The following is a 22,783-nucleotide window of genomic DNA, read 5'->3' as shown; positions in this document are numbered from 1 at the left end:
TAACAATCATATATGGGCCAGTCGGCAAGACAAAGGGTATACACGCCAATCATGAGGCTATGTTACTGCAGTTCATGGGAAGTCCAAGGTTTTATGGCCATAGTATAAGGATCCTGCCAGAGCAGGAGTCATACCCTTTAGTGCCGATACGATGTTCAGTTGAGCAAGTGCTGAAGTGCACGTTTGGTCCGGAGAGAAGGCCCCAAGGCTTGCCCGACGTACGTTTCGATGAGGGTATTAAACCTTCATCAGGGAATGGGATGCCATTCATCAATAAATTATGTACTTTTTGCACTTTAAAAACACCCATGTCCTCTTTTCCCTGAAAAAAAAACGTGCATTTTTTTTTACTTTAGATTTTTTGTTCTTTTTTTTTTTTAATCATGGCGATTGGGGGGGGTTCCTGTGCTGTACCCCCCGTGATCGCTGCGAGGTCTCTAGCTAATGTTACAGCTGTTACCTGGCTCTCACTGCCCAGAGCGGTGCCCACGCTGCTCCTGGAAGTTTAACTCCCCTCATTGCTTCGATCTCTCCCTGGCGATCGGGTCCCTGTAATGCAATCACCGGGATGCGATCGCTGCCATAGTAACCCTGGGTCTTCACTATGATGATTCCGGGTTACTGAGCTACGGAGAGCCTCACACACCACGCTGTATGCACGGTGTGTGAGACAAAGTGCTGTACTATAATCCCCTGTAGTGATAAAGCATTACGTGTCAGAGTGCAGATACTGTAAGGTGTGTGGAGGCATCAGGTGTCAGTTCTGTGTCAGTGACCAAAAGTCTGCAAGAATGGCTGATGGCACCAGGAGCAGAGCTATGCAACTGGCCAATGCTAAGGCAGGAGCCGAAGAGAGGGAGGACGGTGCTGTGGACAGCAATGAGGAGGTTGCCCACGAGTCCTCCAGGAGCTCGACGCCAGAAAACCGTTCTTCCGAGGACATTGCGCAACCTGGCACTGCTGGACAAGATGAGGAGGAGCTCACCCAAGGTTCCTCAACGAGCCAGATGCCAGCCCTCCGCTCTGAAAGGGACAGTGAATCGCCTCGCTCTGCAGCGTGCCGCAGATCACCACGTGCCATTCCACCGAGCCTGGGAGGCTCGGATAGCCTTCTTCAAATGGCTATGGCCCTTCTCCAGGCTGGAGACCAGAAGGGCTACAAGGAACTCCTGGCAGAGCGCAGGGCAGAGCGGCAGGCAGCGCGTGACGCTGAGGCTGCGGAGCGGCACGCAGAGCGTGAGGCTGCGGAGCGAGAGCGGCAGGCAGCGCGTGAAGAGCGAGAGCGACAGGCAGACCGTGACTACCAGCTGCAGCTAGCTCAGCTCCGGCCCTCATCAGCCACATGTGACCTTCGAGACACCAAACTTCCAAAGGTCCGTGTTGAGGACTTCCCAGTGCTGGAGAAGGATGGAGACTTGGACTCTTTCTTGACTGCTTTTGAACGGACTTGCTTGCAGCACCACCTGGACAAGGACCAGTGGGCCAAATACCTGACCCCCCGTTTAAGGGGTAAGGCCCTGGATATCCTTGGGGACTTGCCTGCTGAGGCAGATCAGGGCTACGACACCATCAAGCGGGCCCTGATCCAACAGTACAACCTCACTCCAGAGTCCTACCGCAAGAAGTTCCGGAGCCTACAGAAGGGACCAAAGGACTCCTGGGCTGACCACCGGCGGGCACTTGCCCGAGCTGCCGACCACTGGACCCAAGGCCTGCAGCTTTCCACCGGACCGGAGATCCTGGACTTGTTCATCACGGAGCAACTCTTGTGGAACTGCCCTGAGGATCTCCGCCAGTTCATCCGAGACCAGAAGCCAAAGGGGTCCACGGCTACAGCTGCCCTTGCCGATGACTACACCAACAACCGGGCCCCTGAGGCCAGGAGAGCGGCCACCAGCAGCACCTGGAGAGGGGGTAAGATGAATTCTGCGACTGCCCCACCTGCCCCTAGACTGCAGGGGGTGTCCCCCTCAACTCCCCTCTCCAGGCCCGTGGCGGAACCAAGACGGTGCCACCAGTGCAACCTACCTGGACACTTCAAGGCCATGTGCCCTCAGCGTCCCAAGGCCCCGGCTCCGTCCCCGTCCCAAGGGCCGCCCAAGGTGTATTGTGTGGGTGGGGGTGGTGGTAGGTCCCTGGACAGCTTCCAACCTGTCACCGTCGGCCGGTCTGTGACCATAGGACTGCGAGACAGCGCCTCGGAGGTGACTCTGGTGCGGCCTGAGATGGTGTCCCCCCAAGACTTGATCCCTGGAAAAACCCTCGCTGTCTCCGGGATTGGAGGCATTGACCCGGCGCTGCCTGTTGCTGACATTTATGTGGACTGGGGCGCAGGGCGAGGGGTGAGGGAGGTGGGGGTAACTGATCGGATCCCTGCAAACGTGCTACTTGGGACAGATTTGGGGCAGATAACCTCCCAGTTTGGGCCCCCCCCAAGGGCTGAACCTTCAGCCAGTACTGACGTGCCTCCGGACAATGTTAATGTGTATTCTATGAATGATGTAAGGGAGGAGGGAGTGAACTCTGATATTTCTGCTTGCACAGACACCATAGACACACACGCAGCTGCAGCTGTGACAGGAGGGGAGGGGGTCAGAGAAAGGTGTGACAATGCCTCTACAAGTAACCAGCCTGTGAGCTGGGATCTGTTGCCCTCTGCAGGGATAAGCAGAGAGCAGGGTGCTGCAGGGGGAGGACCAGTGTGTGGGGTGGGGGCTACCACAGCAAATGTGGGGTCCCCAGAGATTTCACAGCGGGGTTCTGTTGCTGCAGGAGGGGAACAGGCAGGTGAGATTGGGGCCGGTCCAGGAGCGGAAGTGCTCCCAGGTAAGATCTCGGTGCATGGTTCCCCCACAACCGGGGTGTCAGGAAGCCAGGTAGGTCTGCCTGAACCGGCGACTTGGTCAGGAACGGAGGAGGAGCAGGCACGACCCACGGTCGCAGCGGCTGTGGCCGCTGTCACCCGCAGTGGGAGTGCTGGAAGCCAAGGGGCCTCCCGGAGGTCCGATAGCTCTTCCCCTTCTGACCAAGTGGCAGCCGAGTCAGGTGGAGGCCAGGACACAGGTCCCGGGGTACTGACTGAAGATGTGACAGTCTCGTCGATTCTGGCCACATCTAGTCAGGGGTTTCAGGCAGCGTTAGAAGCTGACGACAGCCTGAAAGCTCTTAAGGAGCAGGCGGCACAGCCTCCCTCGGACTCGGACCCGGAGCGAGTGGTCTGGGACCAAGGACGGCTGTACCGGGCCACGGTCCAGCAGGGTTCACCGGAGGCGTGGCCCAGGGACCGACAGTTGGTGGTACCCTATCCGTTCCGGACGGAGTTGTTGCGGATCGCACATGAGATTCCGATGGCCGGACACCTAGGGATCGCTAAGACCAAGGCCAGGTTAAACCAGCATTTCTACTGGCCAAAAATGGGGGCCGATGTGGCTGCCTACTGCCGTTCGTGTGAAACCTGTCAGAGAGTGGGGAAGGCGGGGCCACGCCCCAAAGCCCCACTGGTATCTCTGCCCATCATCGATGAGCCTTTCAGGAGGGTGGCTGTGGATCTGGTCGGCCCGCTGGCCATCCCCAGCAGCTCCGGGAAACGCTTCCTACTGACGGTAGTGGACTATGCCACCCGGTACCCAGAAGCAGTGGCCTTGTCGTCCATTCGGGCTGACAAGGTGGCCACCGCATTGCTGGAGATTTTCTCCCGAGTGGGTTTTCCCCAGGAAATGCTCACTGACCGGGGGACCCAATTCATGTCCCAGCTGATGGAGGCCCTCTGTAAGCAAGTCCAGGTGCGACATCTGGTGGCCAGCCCGTACCATCCACAGACTAATGGCCTGTGCGAGCGGTTCAATGGCACCTTAAAGCAGATGCTTAAGATGTTGGTCGACTCCCATGGGCGTGACTGGGAGCGGTATCTCCCACACCTGTTATTTGCTTACCGGGAGGTTCCACAGGCCTCAACAGGATTCTCACCGTTTGAGCTCCTGTACGGGCGACGTGTGCGGGGCCCCCTGGCTCTGGTGAAAGAGGCTTGGGAAGGGGATTTGGCCACCCCTGGAGTGTCGGTTATCGAGTATGTCATGCGCTTCCGGGACAAAATGCAGGCCTTGACGCAACTGGTACACGACAATATGGCTCAAGCCCAGGCCGATCAGAAGCGTTGGTACGACCAGAACGCTTGTGAGAGGACCTACCAAGTGGGTCAAAAGGTGTGGGTACTGGTCCCCGTACCACAGGACAAGCTTCAGGCAGCCTGGGAAGGCCCATACCTCGTGTACCAGAAGCTCAACCCTGTAACGTACCTGGTCACCCTGGACCCTGCCCGTGGAAGGCGGAAGCCCTTCCATGTGAACATGATGAAGGCACATCATGAGCGGGAGGCATGTGCGCTCCCCGTGTGCAACCTGCCCGAGGAGGGAGAAGCGGAAACCCTCTTGGATATGCTAGCCCAGGTTAGGGCAGGCGGATCCATTGAGGATGTGGAGGTTGGCCACCAGCTCTTGGAAGACCAACGGTCCCAGCTGTGGGCCACCCTCCTCCCCTTCCGGGGGTTGTTTACCAACCAGCCCGGAAGGACTGACTTGGCTGTCCATCACGTGGACACTGGGGATCATCCCCCGATCCGGCGTTCAGCATATCGGGTCTCCCTGGAGGTGCAGCAACACATGCGCCAGGAGATTGACGAGATGCTGAAGCTGGGGGTGATCCAGGCATCCAACAGCGCTTGGGCCTCGCCTGTAGTCCTCGTCCCTAAGAAGGACCGAACCACGCGGTTCTGCGTGGACTACAGGGGGCTCAATGCGGTCACGGTCGCCGATGCGTACCCAATGCCACGCATCGATGACCTGCTCGATCAGTTGGCCGGGGCTCAGTACCTGACCATCATGGATCTGAGCCGGGGATATTGGCAGATCCCCCTGACTCGCAAGGCCAGGGAACGCTCTGCCTTTATTACCCCATTTGGACTGTACGAGTCCACGGTGATGCCATTCGGGATGAGGAATGCCCCTGCCACTTTCCAGCGGATGGTCAACACCCTGCTCAAGGGACTTGAAGGGTACGCGGCCGCGTACCTGGATGACATTGCCGTCTTCAGTCCCACCTGGGAGGACCACCTAGAGCATCTAGCACAGGTGCTCAGGCGGATCCACCGGGCAGGTTTGACCATCAAGCCGGGAAAGTGTCAGCTGGCCATGAGCGAGGTCCAGTACCTCGGTCACCGGGTAGGTGGGAGAACACTGAAGCCCGAGCCTGAGAAAGTGGAAGCCATCGCATCCTGGCCCACCCCCAGGACCAAGAAGCAGGTGATGTCCTTCTTGGGGACCGCTGGGTACTATAGGAGGTTTGTTCCATGCTATAGTAGCCTGGCAAAGCCCTTGACGGACCTCACCAAGAAGAAGCTGCCCTCTGCAGTCGATTGGACAATGGACTGCGAGACAGCCTTCCGGGCCCTAAAGGACGCCCTGTCCAGCCCGCCCGTGCTACAGGCAGCCGACTTCACGCGGCCGTTTGTAGTACAGACCGACGCCAGTGACTTCGGCCTCGGTGCGGTGCTCAGCCAGGTGGACTCTGCGAGCCAAGAGCACCCAGTCTTGTACCTGAGCAGGAAGCTGTTACCAAGGGAAGTTGCCTATTCCACGATGGAGAAGGAGTGCCTGACCATAGTGTGGGCCCTGCAGCGTCTGCAACCCTATCTATACGGGCGCCACTTCATCGTGGAGACGGACCACAATCCCCTCAGCTGGTTGCACACCGTCTCTGGGACGAATGGGCGATTGTTGCGATGGAGCCTTGCGCTCCAGCAATACAACTTCACCATTCGCCACAAAAGGGGCCGTGACCACGGTAACGCAGACGGGCTGTCCCGACAAGGAGAGGTCGCGGACGGGCGCACGGGGGAACACCGGAGTGTGCTGCCCCCTAGCGCCCTCAAAAGGGGGGAGGTGTGAGGCAAATCCCGGGATATGAAGATGAATTATGACTCCAGTCATAATCCCTCATCACTCCCTGGCAGTGCCCCCTCCCTTCTTGTTCTCAGTGTTCCACTTACACCTCCATGGCCATGTCCTGTGATATGGAAATTAGGTGGCTTGGGGACAATGGACACAGGATGACTCCCTGCCGTGACCCTGTAGTGGGGGCTGCTAGCTAGTTAGCAAGGCTATGGAAATAGCCAGACAGAACGACTCCAGTAAAAAATGGTTCATATCTCGCAAGCCATATTTCCGATAAATATGGCAACCATAAAAATGGTGTCTCCGCATGCGGACGATGCCGGCACACCCTTTTTATGGGAGCAGGACATTGGGAAATGCCCCAGGCGTGATATCAGCCAATGGGGAACTGGCAGACAGGTCATGAGTCCCCTCGTTCTGTAGCTAAATTCATAACTGTCACAATGAGAGCATTGGCGTCCGCCTACGACGCTCCCAGGCAAAGTTATGGCCCATATTCCATGTTGTGGATTGTCCATAACTCAAGCCAGGGGTGGAGCAGTGCTCCCTCTGAGGTCACTAAGGTAGGAGGGGACCTGGATTTGCCCAGGTTGATAACCCTACTTCGGCCATTTTCCAGGGTTCTTTCGCTGGGGGCACGTGTAGGAAACATCTGTGGGAGTTCCTGGAAACCTGGTCTACAGCGCCCCCCTGTGGCCAGACGCACAAGGTAACTGATTGAATTGCATACCTGTTTGTAAACCATGCTTTGATTGTAACTGTACTCTGACATATGTATATTCTGTAGATTCCCTATTGTATATATTGTAGTTCTAGTGTGCTTTAGGCTGATTAAATTATATAATTAATCTTGGGCTGTTCTGTTATCTCGATCTTGAATCCCACGTCTGTGTGTTCGGCTAATAGTTACCGTGAAGCGGTTGGTGGCAGCGAGTTTGTGCCAAGGATTATTGTGGGGAGGCCAGTGAGATTCGGGGAGATTTTATATATTCCGCCCGCGGAGGTCGGGGGAATATATACCCTACTCTCACCGGGGACCCTTCAATAATCGGCATAAGTAGTATAGCGGCCTCCTTGCTTATCGTCGGGCAATTCCATAATTGGCCTGACTATAAGAGGGGCGCTAGAGAGCGCATCACGTGCTCTGTCTGTCGGTCGGGAGGTATAAAGGAGGGGTGACCCCCACTTGTTACCCCCCGATTGTGACGTACTGGTAGCCAGCGCGGGGGATTTCTGAGTGACCCCCCCGGTGGTTTGTGACAACAGGGGATTATAGAAGCGCAGGAATTAAACGCAGAAACAATTGACACGCTGCAACAAAATCTGCAAGGAAAAAAGAAGCGGCGTGTGCACCGCAAGTCACAATTCCCATAGACTTTGCTGGAATGCTTTTTCCTTGCTCTTATTGATTAAATTAAGCAAGAAAAAAAACACAAAAAAGCCACGTGTGCACATGGCCTGAAAGTTGTTCTGTCAGTCCTATAGACAGTGAATTAATCAGTACACACTTCCACGCCATTCAATGGAGGATCCTGGGATCCAGAGCCCCCTCCTCAGGATTGTCAGACCCCAGTGATCAGCAAGTCATCCCCGATCATATACATAAGGAATAACTCTCAATACTGAGACAATTACAATAGTCTTTTCTCCTTTGTACAGCACATATGAAATACTGGAAACCATTTTTAGCATTATTGTATCCTATATGACTTTCTATTGTTCTATTCCAACAGTCAATCCTGAAAAAGTCGGTGACGGTGACCGAGACCCCATCAGCCGTTTATCATTACACAGCAGAAGATTTACTGATCCCAGAGTTTAGTGTGAACAGACACCTGAATGCGATATTCGAGGCTGCAAAAAAAGACCTGTCTACTCTCATAAAACTCCAGGTAAGTCTCCAGCCAAATATTAAATGTGGTGATGCCACAATCTGATCAGACACGTACACACCTGTCCTGTGGATAGAGGATATGCTGCACACTCTGCAGATTTTTCTCTCATCCTTCTGAATGCAACTTGTCAAAATCCATGACCCTAATATCAACAACCCAATCCCGAGGAATCGCTGCAGCAAATCTGCCGATTATGGATCCGTCCCTAAATCCTAAACCATTGCAGTCTACATGTTCGCTAACATGTCACCAGGTGGCGCTGTGCAGGCTTTTACTTATTTTTATGTGTAGATCTACAGTAATCATAGATGGCATAGTTTCCTCCATATAACATGCAGTGGATTGTGCTACTGTTTTTTTTTGGTTTTTTTCTTTAACATTTATATATATATATTTATATTTATATTTATATTTATATATATATATATATATATATATATATATATATATATATATATATATATATATATATATATATATATATATATATATATATATATATTACAATTTAGTTTTCTTCAGCGCTCTATTGGGAGACCCAGACGATTGGGGTATAGCTACTGCCTCCGGAGGCCACACAAAGCACTACACTAAAAAGTGCAAGGCCCCTCCCCTTCTGGCTATACCCCCCCGTGGTATCACGGGTTCTCCAGTTTTCAAGCTTTGTGCGAAGGAGGTCAGACATCCATGCATAGCTCCACAGATTTTAGTCAGCAGTAGCTGCTGACTATTTCGGATGGAAGAAAAGAGGGCCCATATAGGGCCCCCAGCATGCTCCCTTCTCACCCGTTGATGGTGTTGTAAGGTTGAGGTACCTATTGCTGGTACGGAGGCTGGAGCCCACATGCTGCTTTCCTTCCACATCCCCCTGGGGGGCTCTGAGGAAGTGGGATCCTGCCGGCCTCAAAGCCCTGAGGCCGGGCTCCATCCACAGACCCATTTGAACCTGCTGGATACGGAGCTGGAGTACCGTTCAGGGACATGGCCCTGCACCATTACAGGTACTCTGTGTCCCCGTACACACAGGCACAGCACACTCCAGACTTGCTGGGTGTGCTAGTGCGCCGGGGACAGTAAAGGGTTACAGTCACTGCAGCTTTGCTGAGTGACTTTGTGTATTGGGAACTACCGCGCCGGACGCTCCGGGAGCGGCGGCGCGGCTGGGACTTGTAGTTCGCCGGGGACTGGGCGCCGACCGCGCTTTTACGGCGGCGGCGCTTATAAATCCAGTCCCCGGCTTCTGCGGCCTAGTGCCGCTTCGTTCCCGCCCCCTCCCTGTCACTCAGGGAAGGGGACAGACGCTGAGCAATCAGCAGCGCCGAGGGCTGGAGCCTTATTTACATGCTCCAGCCCTCTCACTGCACACTGTCGGACGCCGGATTCCCGCTCTGACTTGGGGCACGCCCACGGCCCGCCCCTCCTCACACGAGCTGGGGAAGACGCCGGCAGCCATTACTGCAGTCCGAGCTCGGACTTTCGGCAACCAGGCAGGACGGTGGCGACCATACACCCGCTTATAGGCGGGCGGTAAGCGGCACACATAGTGCTGACCCCAATATATACTGCAGTGTGTACATGTGTATTTTAACTGCATAGGTCGCTATATGCCCGCTTGGAGAGCGACACATCAGCAGCAGGAAAGCAGGTGTGCTAAGGCACAGGCTTTCTAGGCTGCTTGTATTGCACGTACTGAAGTGTTCATTTGTGTTTATGCTTGTATGCTATACACTGCACTGTACAGTCGCTAGTCTTAGCTATATTCTCCTGGAATGGCTAGACTACAGCAGCAGAAAACCAAGGGTGCTGGGGCACAGGTTTTTTTTTCTATGCTGCTTGTATTGCATGGGCTGCAGTGTGCATTTGTACTTGTGCTTGTATGCTATACATTGCACTGTATGGTCACTCTTCTGGGCTATATTCCCCTAGATGACTAGTCTACAGCAGCAGAAGAGCAGAGGTGCCAGGGCACAGGCTTCTATGCTGCTTGTATTGCTTGTGCTGCAGTGTTCATTTGTACTTTATGCTTGTATGCTATACATTGCACTGTACGGTCACCAATCTTGGCTATATACTTCTAGATGGCTAGTCGGCAGCGGCAAAAAAGCAACACAGATTTTCAGTGCTGTTTTTACTACATGGGATGCTGTTCATGACACCGTCCCATTGTGTGCATGCTCCCCTGTAGCACTTCGTCTGCCGGGGTCTCTAGCACTTCGTCTGCCGGGGTCTCTACTAGTCGTGGCCAAAGAAACCACCTGTCATCCCTGTCCAAGGACAGGGACGGAGTTGCAGTTTCGACAGATATATTGTCATAAGATAGAGACTTGCAGTCCAGACAGGCCATGGGCAATCTTCCTGACCAACCTCATTTGGAACGGGGGGGTCCCAGGAGGACTCTCTGTATGATAAGGCAGCTCTCCAGGAATTTGATCCTGACATCGCTATCGATCCGGATACACCGGATGGTAACGCCATACGGAATGATCCTATAGCGTCCATCAATGGAAGGTTGGATCTTTCGCCCTCAGCTCCCCCAGTGGAGGAGTCAGCTTCACAGCAGGAGAAGTCCCTTTTCAGTATCTCAAACGGATATTGAGTATTTTTCTGGCCACGCTGACTTCAGAGAAGCAGTCCAGAAACACCACGCTTACCAGATAAGCGTCTTCTCCAAACGTTTTTAAGATACACGTTATCCCTTTTCCCCTGACGTGGTCAAGCGCTGGACCCAGGGTCCAAAGGTGGATTCTCCAATCTCCAGGCTTGCGTCTAGAGCCATAGTTGCACTGGAGATGGGGCTTCACTTAAAGATGCCATTCACAGACAGATGGACTCTGGTTGAAATCTGTCTAGGAGGCTATCGGCGTGTCGGTTGCTCCGGCATTCACAGCCGTATAGGCAACCTAACCTTTTCAGCTGTTCTTGCGCAGCTGGCCTTGAGCACATGTACATCTGTACCGCAGAGGCGTCCGTAACTCCGCAATGTCTGCACTGCGACTTACCCTATTAATGCTGTCCTAAAAGTACAGTCGAGGTTTCGGTCCTTCCCAAGCTCGGGCAGGTCCCAATTGTCCTCGTGCAAAAGGGCTACAAAACCTCAGACGGGCTCAGATTCCGGCCGGGCTCAATCACGCCCAAGGAAGGCAGCCGGAGGAACCGCTACCAAGGCGGTCTCCTCATGACTCTCAGCTCTCTCTCTCTCTCTCCGCATCCGCGGTTGATGGCAGACTCCCCCGCCTTTGGCGACATTTAGCTGCCACAGGTCACAGACCGGTGGGTGACGGACATTGTGCTCACGTGCACAGGACAGTGTTCTGTTCTCGTCCTCCGACTCCATTCTTCAGAACGGCCCCACCTCCCCACCGAGCAGATGCCCTGCTGCAGGCGGTGGACGCTCTAAGAGCAGAAGGAGTGGTGATCCCTGTCCCCCCTCAGGAACGAGGGCGAGGGTTTGTACTCCAATCTCTTTGTGGCTCCAAAAAAGGACGGCTCCTTCCGTCCTGTTCTGGACCTAAAACTGCTCAATAAGCATGCGAACGCCAGGCGGTTCCGGATGGAATCCCTCCGATCCGTCATTACCTCAATGTCTCGAGGAGACTTCCTTGCCTCAACAGACATCAAAGATGCCTATCTCCACGTGCCAATTGCTACGGAGCAGCAACGTTTTCTACGTTTTGTGATAGGAGACGACCATCTTCAGTTCGTAGCTCTGCCATTCGGTCTGGCGACAGCCCCACGGGTGTTCACCAAGGTCATGGCAGCAGTGGTAGCAGTCTTGCACTCTCAGGGACACCCGGTGATCCCTTACTTGGACGATCTACTCGTCAAAGCACCCTCCCTTGAGGCATGACAACGCAGCCTGAATGTTACGCTGGAGACTCTCCAGACTTTCGGGTGGATCATCAATTTGGCAAGGTCAAATCGGTCACCGACTCAATCACTAACGTATCTCGGCATGGAGTTCACACTCTATCAGCGATAGTGAAGCTTCCGCTGAACAAGCAGCGTTCACTGCAAACAGAGGTGCAGTCTCTCCTTCAAGGCCAGTCGCACCCCTTAAGGCGCCTCATGCACTTCCTAGGGAAGATGGTGGCAGCCATGGAGGCAGTTCCCTTTGCGCAGTTTCATCTGCGCCAACTGCAAGGGGACATTCTCCGCCAATGGGACGGGCAGTCAACCTCCCTGGGCAGGAAAGTCTCCCTTTCCCAGACGGCCAAGGACTCTCTGCAATGGTGGCTTATTCCCACCTCATTGTCACAGTGAAGATCCTTCCTACCCCCATCCTGGGCAGTGGTCACGACAGATACGAGTCTGTCAGGGTGGGGAGCAGTTTGTCTCCGCCACAGGGCTCAGGGGACGTGGACTCAGCAGGAGTCCACCCTTCAGATCAATGTTCTGGAAATCGGGGCAGGGTATCTTACCCTACTAGCTTTCCAGCAGTGGCTAGAAAGAGAGCAGATCCGAATCCAGTCGGATAACTCCACAGCGGTGGCATACATCAACCACCAAGGAGGGACGCGCAGTCGGCAAGCCTTCCAGGAAGTCCGGCGAATCCTCATGTGGGTGGAGGACACAGCATCCACCATATCCGCAGTTCACATCCCGGGCGTAGAAAACTGGGAAGCAGACTTCCTCAGTCGCCAGGGTATGGACGCAGGGGAATGGTCCCTTCACCCGGACGTGTTTCAGGAAATCTGTCGCCGCTGGGGTGTGCCGGACGTCGACCTAATGGCGTCTCGGCACAACAACAAGGTCCCGGCATTTATGGCACGATCGCGCGATCACAGAGCTCTGGCGGCAGACGCCTTAGTGCAAGATTGGTCGCAGTTCCGGCTCACATATGTGTTTCCACCTCTGGCACTCTTGCCCAGAGTACTGCGCAAAAAATCAGATCCGATTGCAGCCGCGTCATACTCGTCGCCCCAGACTGGCCGAGGAGATCGTGGTACCCGGATCTGTGGCATCTCACGGTCGGCCGACCGTGGTCACTACCAGGCTGGCCAGACTTACTGTCCCAAGGGCCGTTTTTCCATCGGAATTCTGCGGCCCTGAACCTGACTGTGTGGCCATTGAGTCCTGGATCCTAGCGTCTTCAGGATTATCCCAAGGGGTCGTTGCCACCATGAAACAGGCTAGGAAGTCCACCTCTGCTAAGATCTACCACAGAACGTGGAAGATTTTCTTAACCTGGTGCTCGGCTCAGGGAGTGTCTCCCTGGCCATTTGCATTGCCTACTTTTCTTTCCTTCCTGCAATCGGGGTTAGAAAAGGGCTTGTCGCTCGGCTTCCTTAAGGGGGAAGTCTCGGCACTATCCGTGTTTTTTCAGAAGCGTCTAGCACGTCTTTCTAAGGTGCGCACGTTCCTACAGGGGGTCTGTCATATCGTACCCCCGTACAAGCGGCCGTTAGATCCATGGGATCTCAACAGGGTATTAGTTGCTCTCCAGAAGCCGCCTTTCGAGCCTCTGAAGGAAGTTTCCTTTCTCGCCTGTCACAGAAGGTGGCGTTTCTCGTTGCGATCACATCGCTTCGGCGAGTGTCTGAGCTGGCAGCTCTGTCATCCAAGGCTCCCTTCCTAGTGTTCCACCAGGACAAGGTAGTGCTGCGCCCCATTCCGGAGTTTCTCCCTAAGGTCGTATCCTCATTTCATCTTAATCAGGATATATCCTTGCCTTCCTTTTGTCCTCATCCGGTTCACCGGTATGAAAAGGACTTACGTTTGTTAGATCTGGTGAGAGCACTCAGACTCTACATTTCCCGCACGGCGCCCATGCGCCGTTCCGATGCACTTTTTGTCCTTGTCGCTGGTCCGCGCAAGGGGTTGCAGGCTTCTAAAGCCACCCTGGCTCGATGGATCAAAGAACCAATTCTAGAGGCCTACCGTTCTGCGGGGCTTCCGGTTCCTTCAGGGCTAAAAGCCCACTCAACCAGAGCCGTGGGTGCGTCCTGGGCATTACGACACCAGGCTTCGGCTCAACAGGTGTGCCAGGCAGCTACCTGGTCCAGTCTGCACACTTTCACCAAGCATTATCAGGTGCATACCTATGCTTCGGCGGATGCCAGCTTAGGTAGAAGAGTCCTGCAGGCGGCAGTGACACCCCCGTAGGGGAGGGCTGTTTTGCAGCTCTAACATGAGGTATTTCTTTACCCACCCAGGGACAGCTTTTGGACGTCCCAATCGTCTGGGTCTCCCAATAGAGCGCTGAAGAAGAAGGGAATTTTGTTACTTACCGTAAATTCCTTTTCTTCTAGCTCTTATTGGGAGACCCAGCACCCGCCCTGTTGTCCTTCGGGATGTTTTTGTTGTTTGCGGGTACACATGTTGTTCATGTTGAACGGTTTTTCAGTTCTCCGATGTTACTCGGAGTTAATTTGTTTAAACCAGTTATTGGCTTTCCTCCTTCTTGCTTTGGCACTAAAACTGGAGAACCCGTGATACCACGGGGGGGTATAGCCAGAAGGGGAGGGGCCTTGCACTTTTTAGTGTAGTGCTTTGTGTGGCCTCCGGAGGCAGTAGCTATACCCCAATCGTCTGGGTCTCCCAATAAGAGCTAGAAGAAAAGGAATTTACGGTAAGTAACAAAATTCCCTTCTTTGTTTTTTTTGACACCTCAACCCAAGTGTTTCTATTGGGGTTCCCACGGGGCAATTCTATTTGCCATGCATACAATATGGCATTTCTAAGGGGCGGTGCATGCCACAGTATCACATTATGGGGGTACAATCTGATGTCATCACCCCTCCCCCTTCCCCATTCTACTGCCATATTGTGATACTGCGGTATACACCACCCCATAGAATCACAATATGGGGGTACAATCTGATGTCATCACCCCTCCTCCTTCCCCATTCTACTGCCATATTGTGATACTGCGGTATGCACCACCCCATAGAATCACAATATGGGGGTACAATCTGATGTCATCACCCCTCCCCCTTCCCCATTCTACTGCCATATTGTGATACTGCGGTATGCACCACCCCATAGAAATGCCATATTCTATAGATGCCAAATAGCATTGCCTATATGAGCCCCAATAGAAACACTTGCATTAAGGCGTCTATATACCAGCAAGTGTTTCTATTGCAGCTCATACAGGCAATGCTATTTGGCATCTATACAATATGGCATTTCTATGGGGCGGTGTATACCACAGTATCACAATATGGGGTACAATCTGATGTCATCACCCCTCCCCCTCCCCCATTCTACTGCCATATTGTGATACTGCGGTATGCACCGCCCCGTAGAAATGCCATATTGTATAGATGCCAAATAGCATTGTCTGTATGAGCCCCAATAAAAAACACTGAAGTTAAGGCATCCATACATCGGTTAATCCTGCCATCATCAAGATCTAATGTGTATGAAATGGTTGTCAGATGACGTTGGATAAAAGAATCGGACATGCTGAAATCACCATGCCCCATCCTTTGTTCTCTGGTAGCGGCTTATACCCCTCACCTATAGAAAAACACACACTTCCACCTGGTCTGATGTATGGGGTGGGGGGGGGGTCTGTAGGAAGAGCTGTCGGCTATGGAGCCTGTCGGCCAGTTTTCTTATTTTGGTAGCTGTCGGCTATGGAGGCTGTCGGCCAGTTTTCTTCCCTTGGTAGCTGTCTGTTATAGATGCTGTCGGCCAGTTTTCTTCCCTTGGTAGCTGTTAGCTATGGAGGCTGTCGGCCAGTTTTCTTACCTTGGTAGTTGTCGGCTATGGAGGCTGTCGGCCAGTTTTCTTACCTTGGTAGCTGTCGGCTATGGAGCCTGTCGGCCAGTTTTCTTACCTTGGTAGCTGTTGGTTATAGAGGCTGTCAGCCAGTTTTCTTACCTTGGTAGCTGTTGGCTATGGAGGCTGTCGGCCAGTTTTCTTACCTTGGTAGTTGTCTGCTATGGAGGCTGTCGGACAGTTTTCTTACCTTGGTGGTTACAATAATGTAATTTGGTACAAAGAACATATTCCTTGTATCATATGTAAAGATGACAAATACATCTCTTACCTGCTACAGTCTGAACTGGAGCATAGTCGCCATATATTGGTCCTTATAATCGGTGAAGAACATATGACACATTATATTCATCTGACAAAACAAACTGAAAATGTGTTTTCTAATAAAGTATTAGTTATTAGACCGAGGAAAAAAGCAGGAAAAAATGGGGTAGCAGAAAGGTGCAACAAACGGGGCATTATTGGTAGTGCAATAACTTTTTAAGTCTTCTCAATATAGTGCAGGCCTGTATCTAGAAATAAGCTTTGAAATTTGGAAGATTCCCTAAAAAGAATCCAAGGTTGCCAAAGCCGGGCACAGTTAGTATTCTCTCCAGATCATTCGTCAGCGCCCGCTGCCCCTCTGTCATTGGGGGAGATCCCGTTCCCCAATGTCTAGGAATCACTGAACGGGCAGCAGTAAGACGAAATCACAGGAGGCTGTGTGTTTGGGCTCCAATTGATCCCGGCACCGTTGAGATCCGGGAAGTTCTCTCCAGTAATCTTATTGTGTGCTGAGAACACTTTGCCACAAAGGTTTTATTTTTTCACAATTTCGTCAGATACATATGTAATACCGAACCTAAGTCAAGTCCACAGCGCCAACGCCGATCCGGCACCGGAGGGAAGATGGCGCACAGTTTTACAGGATATTGGTAGCACCTTGTTATTGTTTTATACTTTGTTGGGTTTTTTTTCTCCCTGTGCGGAACCTGCTGCAGACATTTTGTGAAGAACACATATATACTATATTTCTTTGTCGCTCCATTGGGAGACCCAGACAATTGGGTGTATAGGCTATGCCTCCGGAGGCCGCACAAAGTATTACACTCAAAAGTGTTAAGCCCCTCCCCTTCTGCCTATACACCCCCCGTGCTCCCACGGGCTCCTCAGTTTTTTGCTTTGTGCGAAGGAGGTCAGACACGCACGCACAGCTCCACAGATTGGTCAGCAGCAGCTGCTGACCATGTCGGATGGAAGAAAAGTGGGCCCATATAGAGCCCCCAGCATGCTCCCTTCTCACCCCACTCTTGTCGGTGGTGTTGTAAGGTTGAGGTATCCATTGCGGGTACGGAGGCTGGAGCCCACATGCTGTTTTTCCTTCCCCATCCCCCTTAGGGCTCTGGTGGAAGTGGGATCCTATCGGTCTCCAGGCACTGAGACCGCGCTTCATCCACAACTCCTGTGGAGCCTGCTGGATAGGAGCCGGGTATCGTTCAGGGACATGGCCCTGCTACTTGGAGGTACTCTGTATCCCGGTGGGGACCGCGCACAGCAACACTCCAGCTTTGCTGGGTGTGCTAGTGCACCGGGGACCACGGCGCTGACCGGGTTAATATGTGCCATTACACACTCAGCGTTGCTGAGTGTGTTTATGTATAGGGACTGCCGCACTGACCGCCGCGGCCATGGAAACACTGCGGCGCGGCTGGGACTTGTAGTGCGCCGGGGACTTTCACGCCGGCCGCACTTTTACGGCGGCCGCGTTTATTACTAGAGTCCCCGGCTTTTTGCGGCCTAGTTTCCTTTCCTCCCGCCCACAGCCCTGACAGGCAGGGGAAGGGCGGGACGCTGCACAGAACGAGCAGCACTGAGGGCTGGAGCATGCTTTGCATACTCCACTCCCCTCACTGTGCACAGTGCAGGCACCAGTTCCCGCTCTTTCTGGGTCACGCCCACGGCTCCCTCCTCTCCTCAGGACGCCGGCAGCCATTCCTGTCAGCTCCTTGGACGCTACAGAGGGGCACAAAGTCTATGAGACCCAGGCAGGGACTCTGGTGGCCTCACAACCGCTTTAAGCGGGTGGTAAGCAGCACCTGTGGTGCTAGCCCCATTGTGCAGTAGTGTAACATTATATGTTTATGGTATACATATTTTACACTGTATGGTGCACAGTTGATTTCTGGCTATATACCCTATTGTGTTACTCAGGGAAGATAATAGCATGGCGCCCACGAAAGGCAGGGGTGCCAAAACACAGGCTTATTATGCTGCCTGCGCCGCATGTACGACCCCGCTACCGGCAGGTTCCACTGACCCTCATTGTGTACTGTTCGGCCCCTGTGGCACTTACTCAGCCAGAGCCTCTGCTAAGGGGGGCCCAGGGGGAGCCACCTGCTAACACTGTTCAGGTGACAGGGACGGAGTTTGCAAAACTCTCTGAGACTATGGCTAAGATACTAGAAGCCTTGCAGTCCAGGCCGGTATCTCAGCACAGGGACTCTGTTGAATCTTTGTTCCCTGGCCCACCTCAGCTGGACCAACAATGTCCTACTGGGGTGTCTCATGGGTCCCAGGCTGAGGGTTCTGACACAGACCCCAGCCCCAGACCGACTAAGCGAGCTCGCTTGACAATTCCCTTGACATCCTCATATTGTTCAGGGTCTCAGCGGGGGGAATCTCTGGTTGATGATGCGGACACAGCTGATCAGGATTCTGATCCTGAGGCCGCTCTCAATCTTGATACTCCGGACGGGGACGCCATAGTGAACGACCTTATTGCGTCCATCAATCGTATGTTGGATATTTCTCCCTCAGCTCCTCCGGCGGAGGAGTCAGCTTCTCAGCAGGAGAAATTCCGTTTCAGGTTTCCCAAGCGTACACAGAGTATGTTTCTGGACCACTCTGATTTCAGAGAGGCAGTCCAGAATCACCATGATTGTCCAGATAAGCGTTTTTCTAAGCGCCTTAAGGATACATGTTATCCCTTTCCCCCTGACGTGGTCAAGGGTTGGACTCAGTGTCCCAAAGTGGATCCTCCAATCTCCAGACTGGCAGCTAGATCCATACTTGCAGTGGAAGATGGGGCTTCACTCAAAGATGCCACTGACAGGCAGATGGAGCTCTGGTTGAAATCCATCTATGAAGCTATCGGCGCTTCTTTTGCCCCAGCATTCGCAGCCGTATGGGCGCTGCAAGCTATCTCAGCAGGTCAAGCGCAAATCGACGCAGCCACACGCACGTCCGCGCCACAGGTGGCGTCCATAACCACACAGACTTCGGCATTTGCGTCTTACGCTATTAATGCTGTTCTGGACTCTGCGAGCCGTACGGCGGTTGCAGCCGCCAATTCGGTGGTACTCCGCAGGGCCTTGTGGCTACGGGAATGGAAGGCAGATTCTGTGTCCAAAAAGCGCTTAACCAGTTTGCCAATTTCTGCCAACCGATTGTTTGGCGAGCGTTTGGATGAAATCATCAAACAATCCAAGGGAAAGGATACATCCTTACCCCAGCCCAAACCGAAAATACCCCAACAGAGGAGGGGGCAGTCGAGTTTTCGGTCCTTTCGGGGCGCGGGCAGGTCCCAATTCTCCTCGTCCACAAGGCCTCAGAAAGATCAAAGGAACTCTGATGCATGGCGGTCTAAGTCACGTCCTAAAAAGGCCACCGGAGGTGCCGCTACTAAAGCGGCTTCCTCATGACTTTCGGCCTCCCCACTCCGCATCTTCGGTCGGTGGCAGGCTCTCCCGCTTTTGCGACGCCTGGCTGCCACGGGTAAAAGACCGTTGGGTGAGAGACATTCTGTCTCACGGTTACAAGATAGAGTTCACCTCTCGTCCCCCGACTCGATTCTTCAGGTCATCCCCGCCTCCCGAGCGAGCCGAGGCTCTTCTGCAGGCGCTGGGCACTCTGAAGGCAGAAGGAGTGGTGGTCCCTGTTCCTATTCAGCAACAGGGTCACGGTTTTTACTCCAACTTGTTTGTGGTCCCAAAGAAGGACGGGTCTTTCCGTCCTATACAAAGAATAAGGCTGCACATCAAACATAGATAATGGTATAATGCCTCAAGCATATGGAAAAATATTGGAATATACAGTGAAAAATGCTACTTGCTAATTTGAACATGTGAATAATGAATTGCATACCTGCCATGAATATTAGGAAAAAGGAGATATTTAGCAATCGCATTGATCAATGTAACTGAGCCCCAAGGCCTCGTCAAGGTATATCTCTATATTGGGGTCCCTAGCTCTGTGACCCTAACTGTGTGTCATCTCATTGCAATTAAAAACTGCTATGGGTGGAGAGGGGTAACTAAGGACTTTCTTATATAGGAGATGGAAAAAACATGGCCGAAAGGGGCGGAGCTGTGTTCACATTCAGAAAAAAACTACATATAACTGAATAGGATAACTGAAGTGAGCACTAATATATATGCCAACACAGCCTCGACGCTGCCCTGGAGACTCTCCAGAGTTTCGGGTGGATCATCAATTTTCCAAAGTCAAATCTGACACCGGCCCAATCGCTGACATATCTTGGCATGGAGTTTCATACCCTCTCAGCGATAGTGAAGCTTCCACTGATCAAACAGCGCTCACTACAGACAGGGGTACAATCTCTCCTTCAAGGCCAGTCACACCCCTTGAGGCGCCTCATGCACTTCCTGGGGAAGATGGTGGCAGCAATGGAGGCCGTTCCGTTCGCGCAGTTTCACCTGCGTCCACTTCAATGGGACATCCTACGCAAATGGGACAGGAAGCCGACGTCCCTCGACAGGAACGTCTCCCTCTCTCAGGCGACCAAAGCTTCCCTTCGGTGGTGGCTTCTTCCCACTTCATTATCGAAGGGGAAATCCTTCCTACCCCCATCCTGGGCGGTGGTCACGACGGACGCGAGTCTGTCAGGGTGGGGAGCGGTTTTTCTCCACCACAGGGCTCAGGGTACGTGGACCCAGCAAGAGTCCTCGCTTCAGATCAATGTTCTGGAAATACGGGCAGTGTATCTTGCCCTGAAGGCGTTCCAGCAGTGGCTGGAAGGCAAGCAGATCAGAATTCAGTCGGACAATTCCACAGCGGTGGCATACATCAATCACCAAGGCGGCACACGCAGTCGGCAAGCCTTCCAGGAAGTCCGGCGGATTTTGATGTGGGTGGAAGCCACGGCCTCCACCATCTCTGCAGTTCACATTCCAGGCGTGGAAAACTGGGAAGCAGACTATCTCAGTCGCCAGGGCATGGACGCAGAGGAATGGTCCCTTCACCCGGACGTGTTTCAGGAGATCTGTTGCCGCTGGGGGGTGCCGGACGTCGACCTCATGGCGTCCCGGCACAACAACAAGGTACCGGTGTTAATGGCACGGTCTCAAGATCCCAGAGCTCTGGCGGCAGACGCCTTAGTTCAGGATTGGTCGCAGTTTCAGCTCCCTTATGTGTTTCCTCCGCTGGCACTGTTGCCCAGAGTGTTACGCAAGATCAGGGCCGACTGCCGCCGCGTCATCCTCGTCGCTCCAGACTGGCCGAGGCGGTCGTGGTACCCGGATCTGTGGCATCTCACGGTCGGCCAACCGTGGGCACTACCAGACCGACCAGACTTGCTATCTCAAGGGCCGTTTTTCCATCTGAATTCTGCGGCCCTCAACCTGACTGTGTGGCCATTGAGTCCTGGATCCTAGCGTCTTCAGGGTTATCTCAAGACGTCATTGCCACTATGAGACAGGCTAGGAAACCAACGTCCGCCAAGATCTACCACAGGACGTGGAAAATATTCCTGTCGTGGTGCTCTGCTCAGGGTTTTTCTCCCTGGCCTTTTGCCTTGCCCACTTTTCTGTCCTTCCTTCAATCTGGACTGGAAAAGGGTTTGTCGCTCGGCTCCCTTAAGGGACAAGTCTCAGCGCTCTCTGTGTTTTTCCAGAAGCGCCTAGCCAGACTTCCACAGGTACGCACGTTCCTGCAGGGGGTTTGTCACATAGTCCCTCCTTACAAGCGGCCGTTAGAACCCTGGGATCTGAACAGGGTGCTGCTGGTTCTTCAGAAACCACCATTCGAGCCAATGAGAGATATTTATCTCTCACGCCTTTCGAAGAAAGTGGTTTTTCTAGTAGCAGTCACTTCACTTCGGAGAGTGTCTGAGCTAGCAGCGTTGTCGTGCAAAGCCCCTTTCCTGGTTTTTCACCAGGACAAGGTGGTTCTGCGTCCGGTTCCGGAATTTCTCCCTAAGGTGGTATCCCCCTTTCATCTCAATCAGGATATCTCCTTACCTTCTTTTTGTCCTCATCCAGTTCACCAATGTGAAAAGGATTTGCACTTGTTAGATCTGGTGAGAGCACTCAGACTCTACATTTCTCGTACGGCGCCCCTGCGCCGCTCGGATGCACTCTTTGTCCTTGTCGCTGGCCAGCGTAAAGGGTCACAGGCTTCCAAATCAACCTTGGCTCGGTGGATCAAGGAGCCAATTCTTGAAGCCTACCGTTCGGCTGGGCTTCCAGTTCCCTCAGGGCTGAAGGCCCATTCTACCAGAGCCGTGGGCGCGTCCTGGGCTTTGAGGCACCAGGCTACGGCTCAGCAGGTGTGTCAGGCGGCTACCTGGTCGAGCCTGCACACTTTCACGAAACACTATCAGGTGCATACCTATGCTTCGGCGGATGCCAGCCTAGGTAGACGAGTCCTTCAGGCGGCGGTTGCCCACCTGTAGGAAGAGGCCGTTTTACGGCTCTCTTACAAGGTATTATTTTACCCACCCAGGGACTGCTTTTGGACGTCCCAATTGTCTGGGTCTCCCAATGGAGCGACAAAGAAGAAGGGAATTTTGTTTACTTACCGTAAATTCCTTTTCTTCTAGCTCCAATTGGGAGACCCAGCACCCGCCCCTGTTTTTTTGTGTACACATGTTGTTCATGTTGAATGGTTTCAGTTCTCCGATATTCCTTCGGATTGAAGTTACTTTAAACCAGTTTTTAATTCTTTTCCTCCTTCTTGCTTTTGCACCAAAACTGAGGAGCCCGTGGGAGCACGGGGCGTGTATAGGCAGAAGGGGAGGGGCTTAACACTTTTAAGTGTAATACTTTGTGCGGCCTCCGGAGGCATAGCCTATACACCCAATTGTCTGGGTCTCCCAATTGGAGCTAGAAGAAAAGGAATTTACGGTAAGTAAACAAAATTCCCTTCTTTTGCGGCCTAGTTTCCTTTCCTCCCGCCCACAGCCCTGACAGGCAGGGGAAGGGCGGGACGCTGCACAGA

General features: G+C 53.2%; 1 protein-coding gene across 5 annotated transcripts in view; it reads left to right on the top strand.

The window, feature by feature from the left end:
• The window catches only part of PNPLA7 (patatin like domain 7, lysophospholipase), a 207,482-nt gene that overhangs the window by 82,203 nt on the left and 102,496 nt on the right, over positions 1 to 22,783 (top strand). For all 5 annotated transcript variants that reach the window (XM_075324460.1, XM_075324462.1, XM_075324461.1 and 2 more), the window contains one exon: positions 7,682 to 7,840. In XM_075324460.1, coding sequence (XP_075180575.1) covers positions 7,682 to 7,840 — 159 coding nt within the window. The remainder of the gene's footprint in view (positions 1 to 7,681; positions 7,841 to 22,783) is intronic.

The sequence above is a fragment of the Anomaloglossus baeobatrachus genome, chromosome 9 (genome assembly GCF_048569485.1).
Source record: "Anomaloglossus baeobatrachus isolate aAnoBae1 chromosome 9, aAnoBae1.hap1, whole genome shotgun sequence".
Taxonomy (NCBI): Eukaryota; Metazoa; Chordata; class Amphibia; order Anura; family Aromobatidae; genus Anomaloglossus; species Anomaloglossus baeobatrachus.
This window is presented reverse-complemented; position numbering and strand designations above follow the sequence as displayed.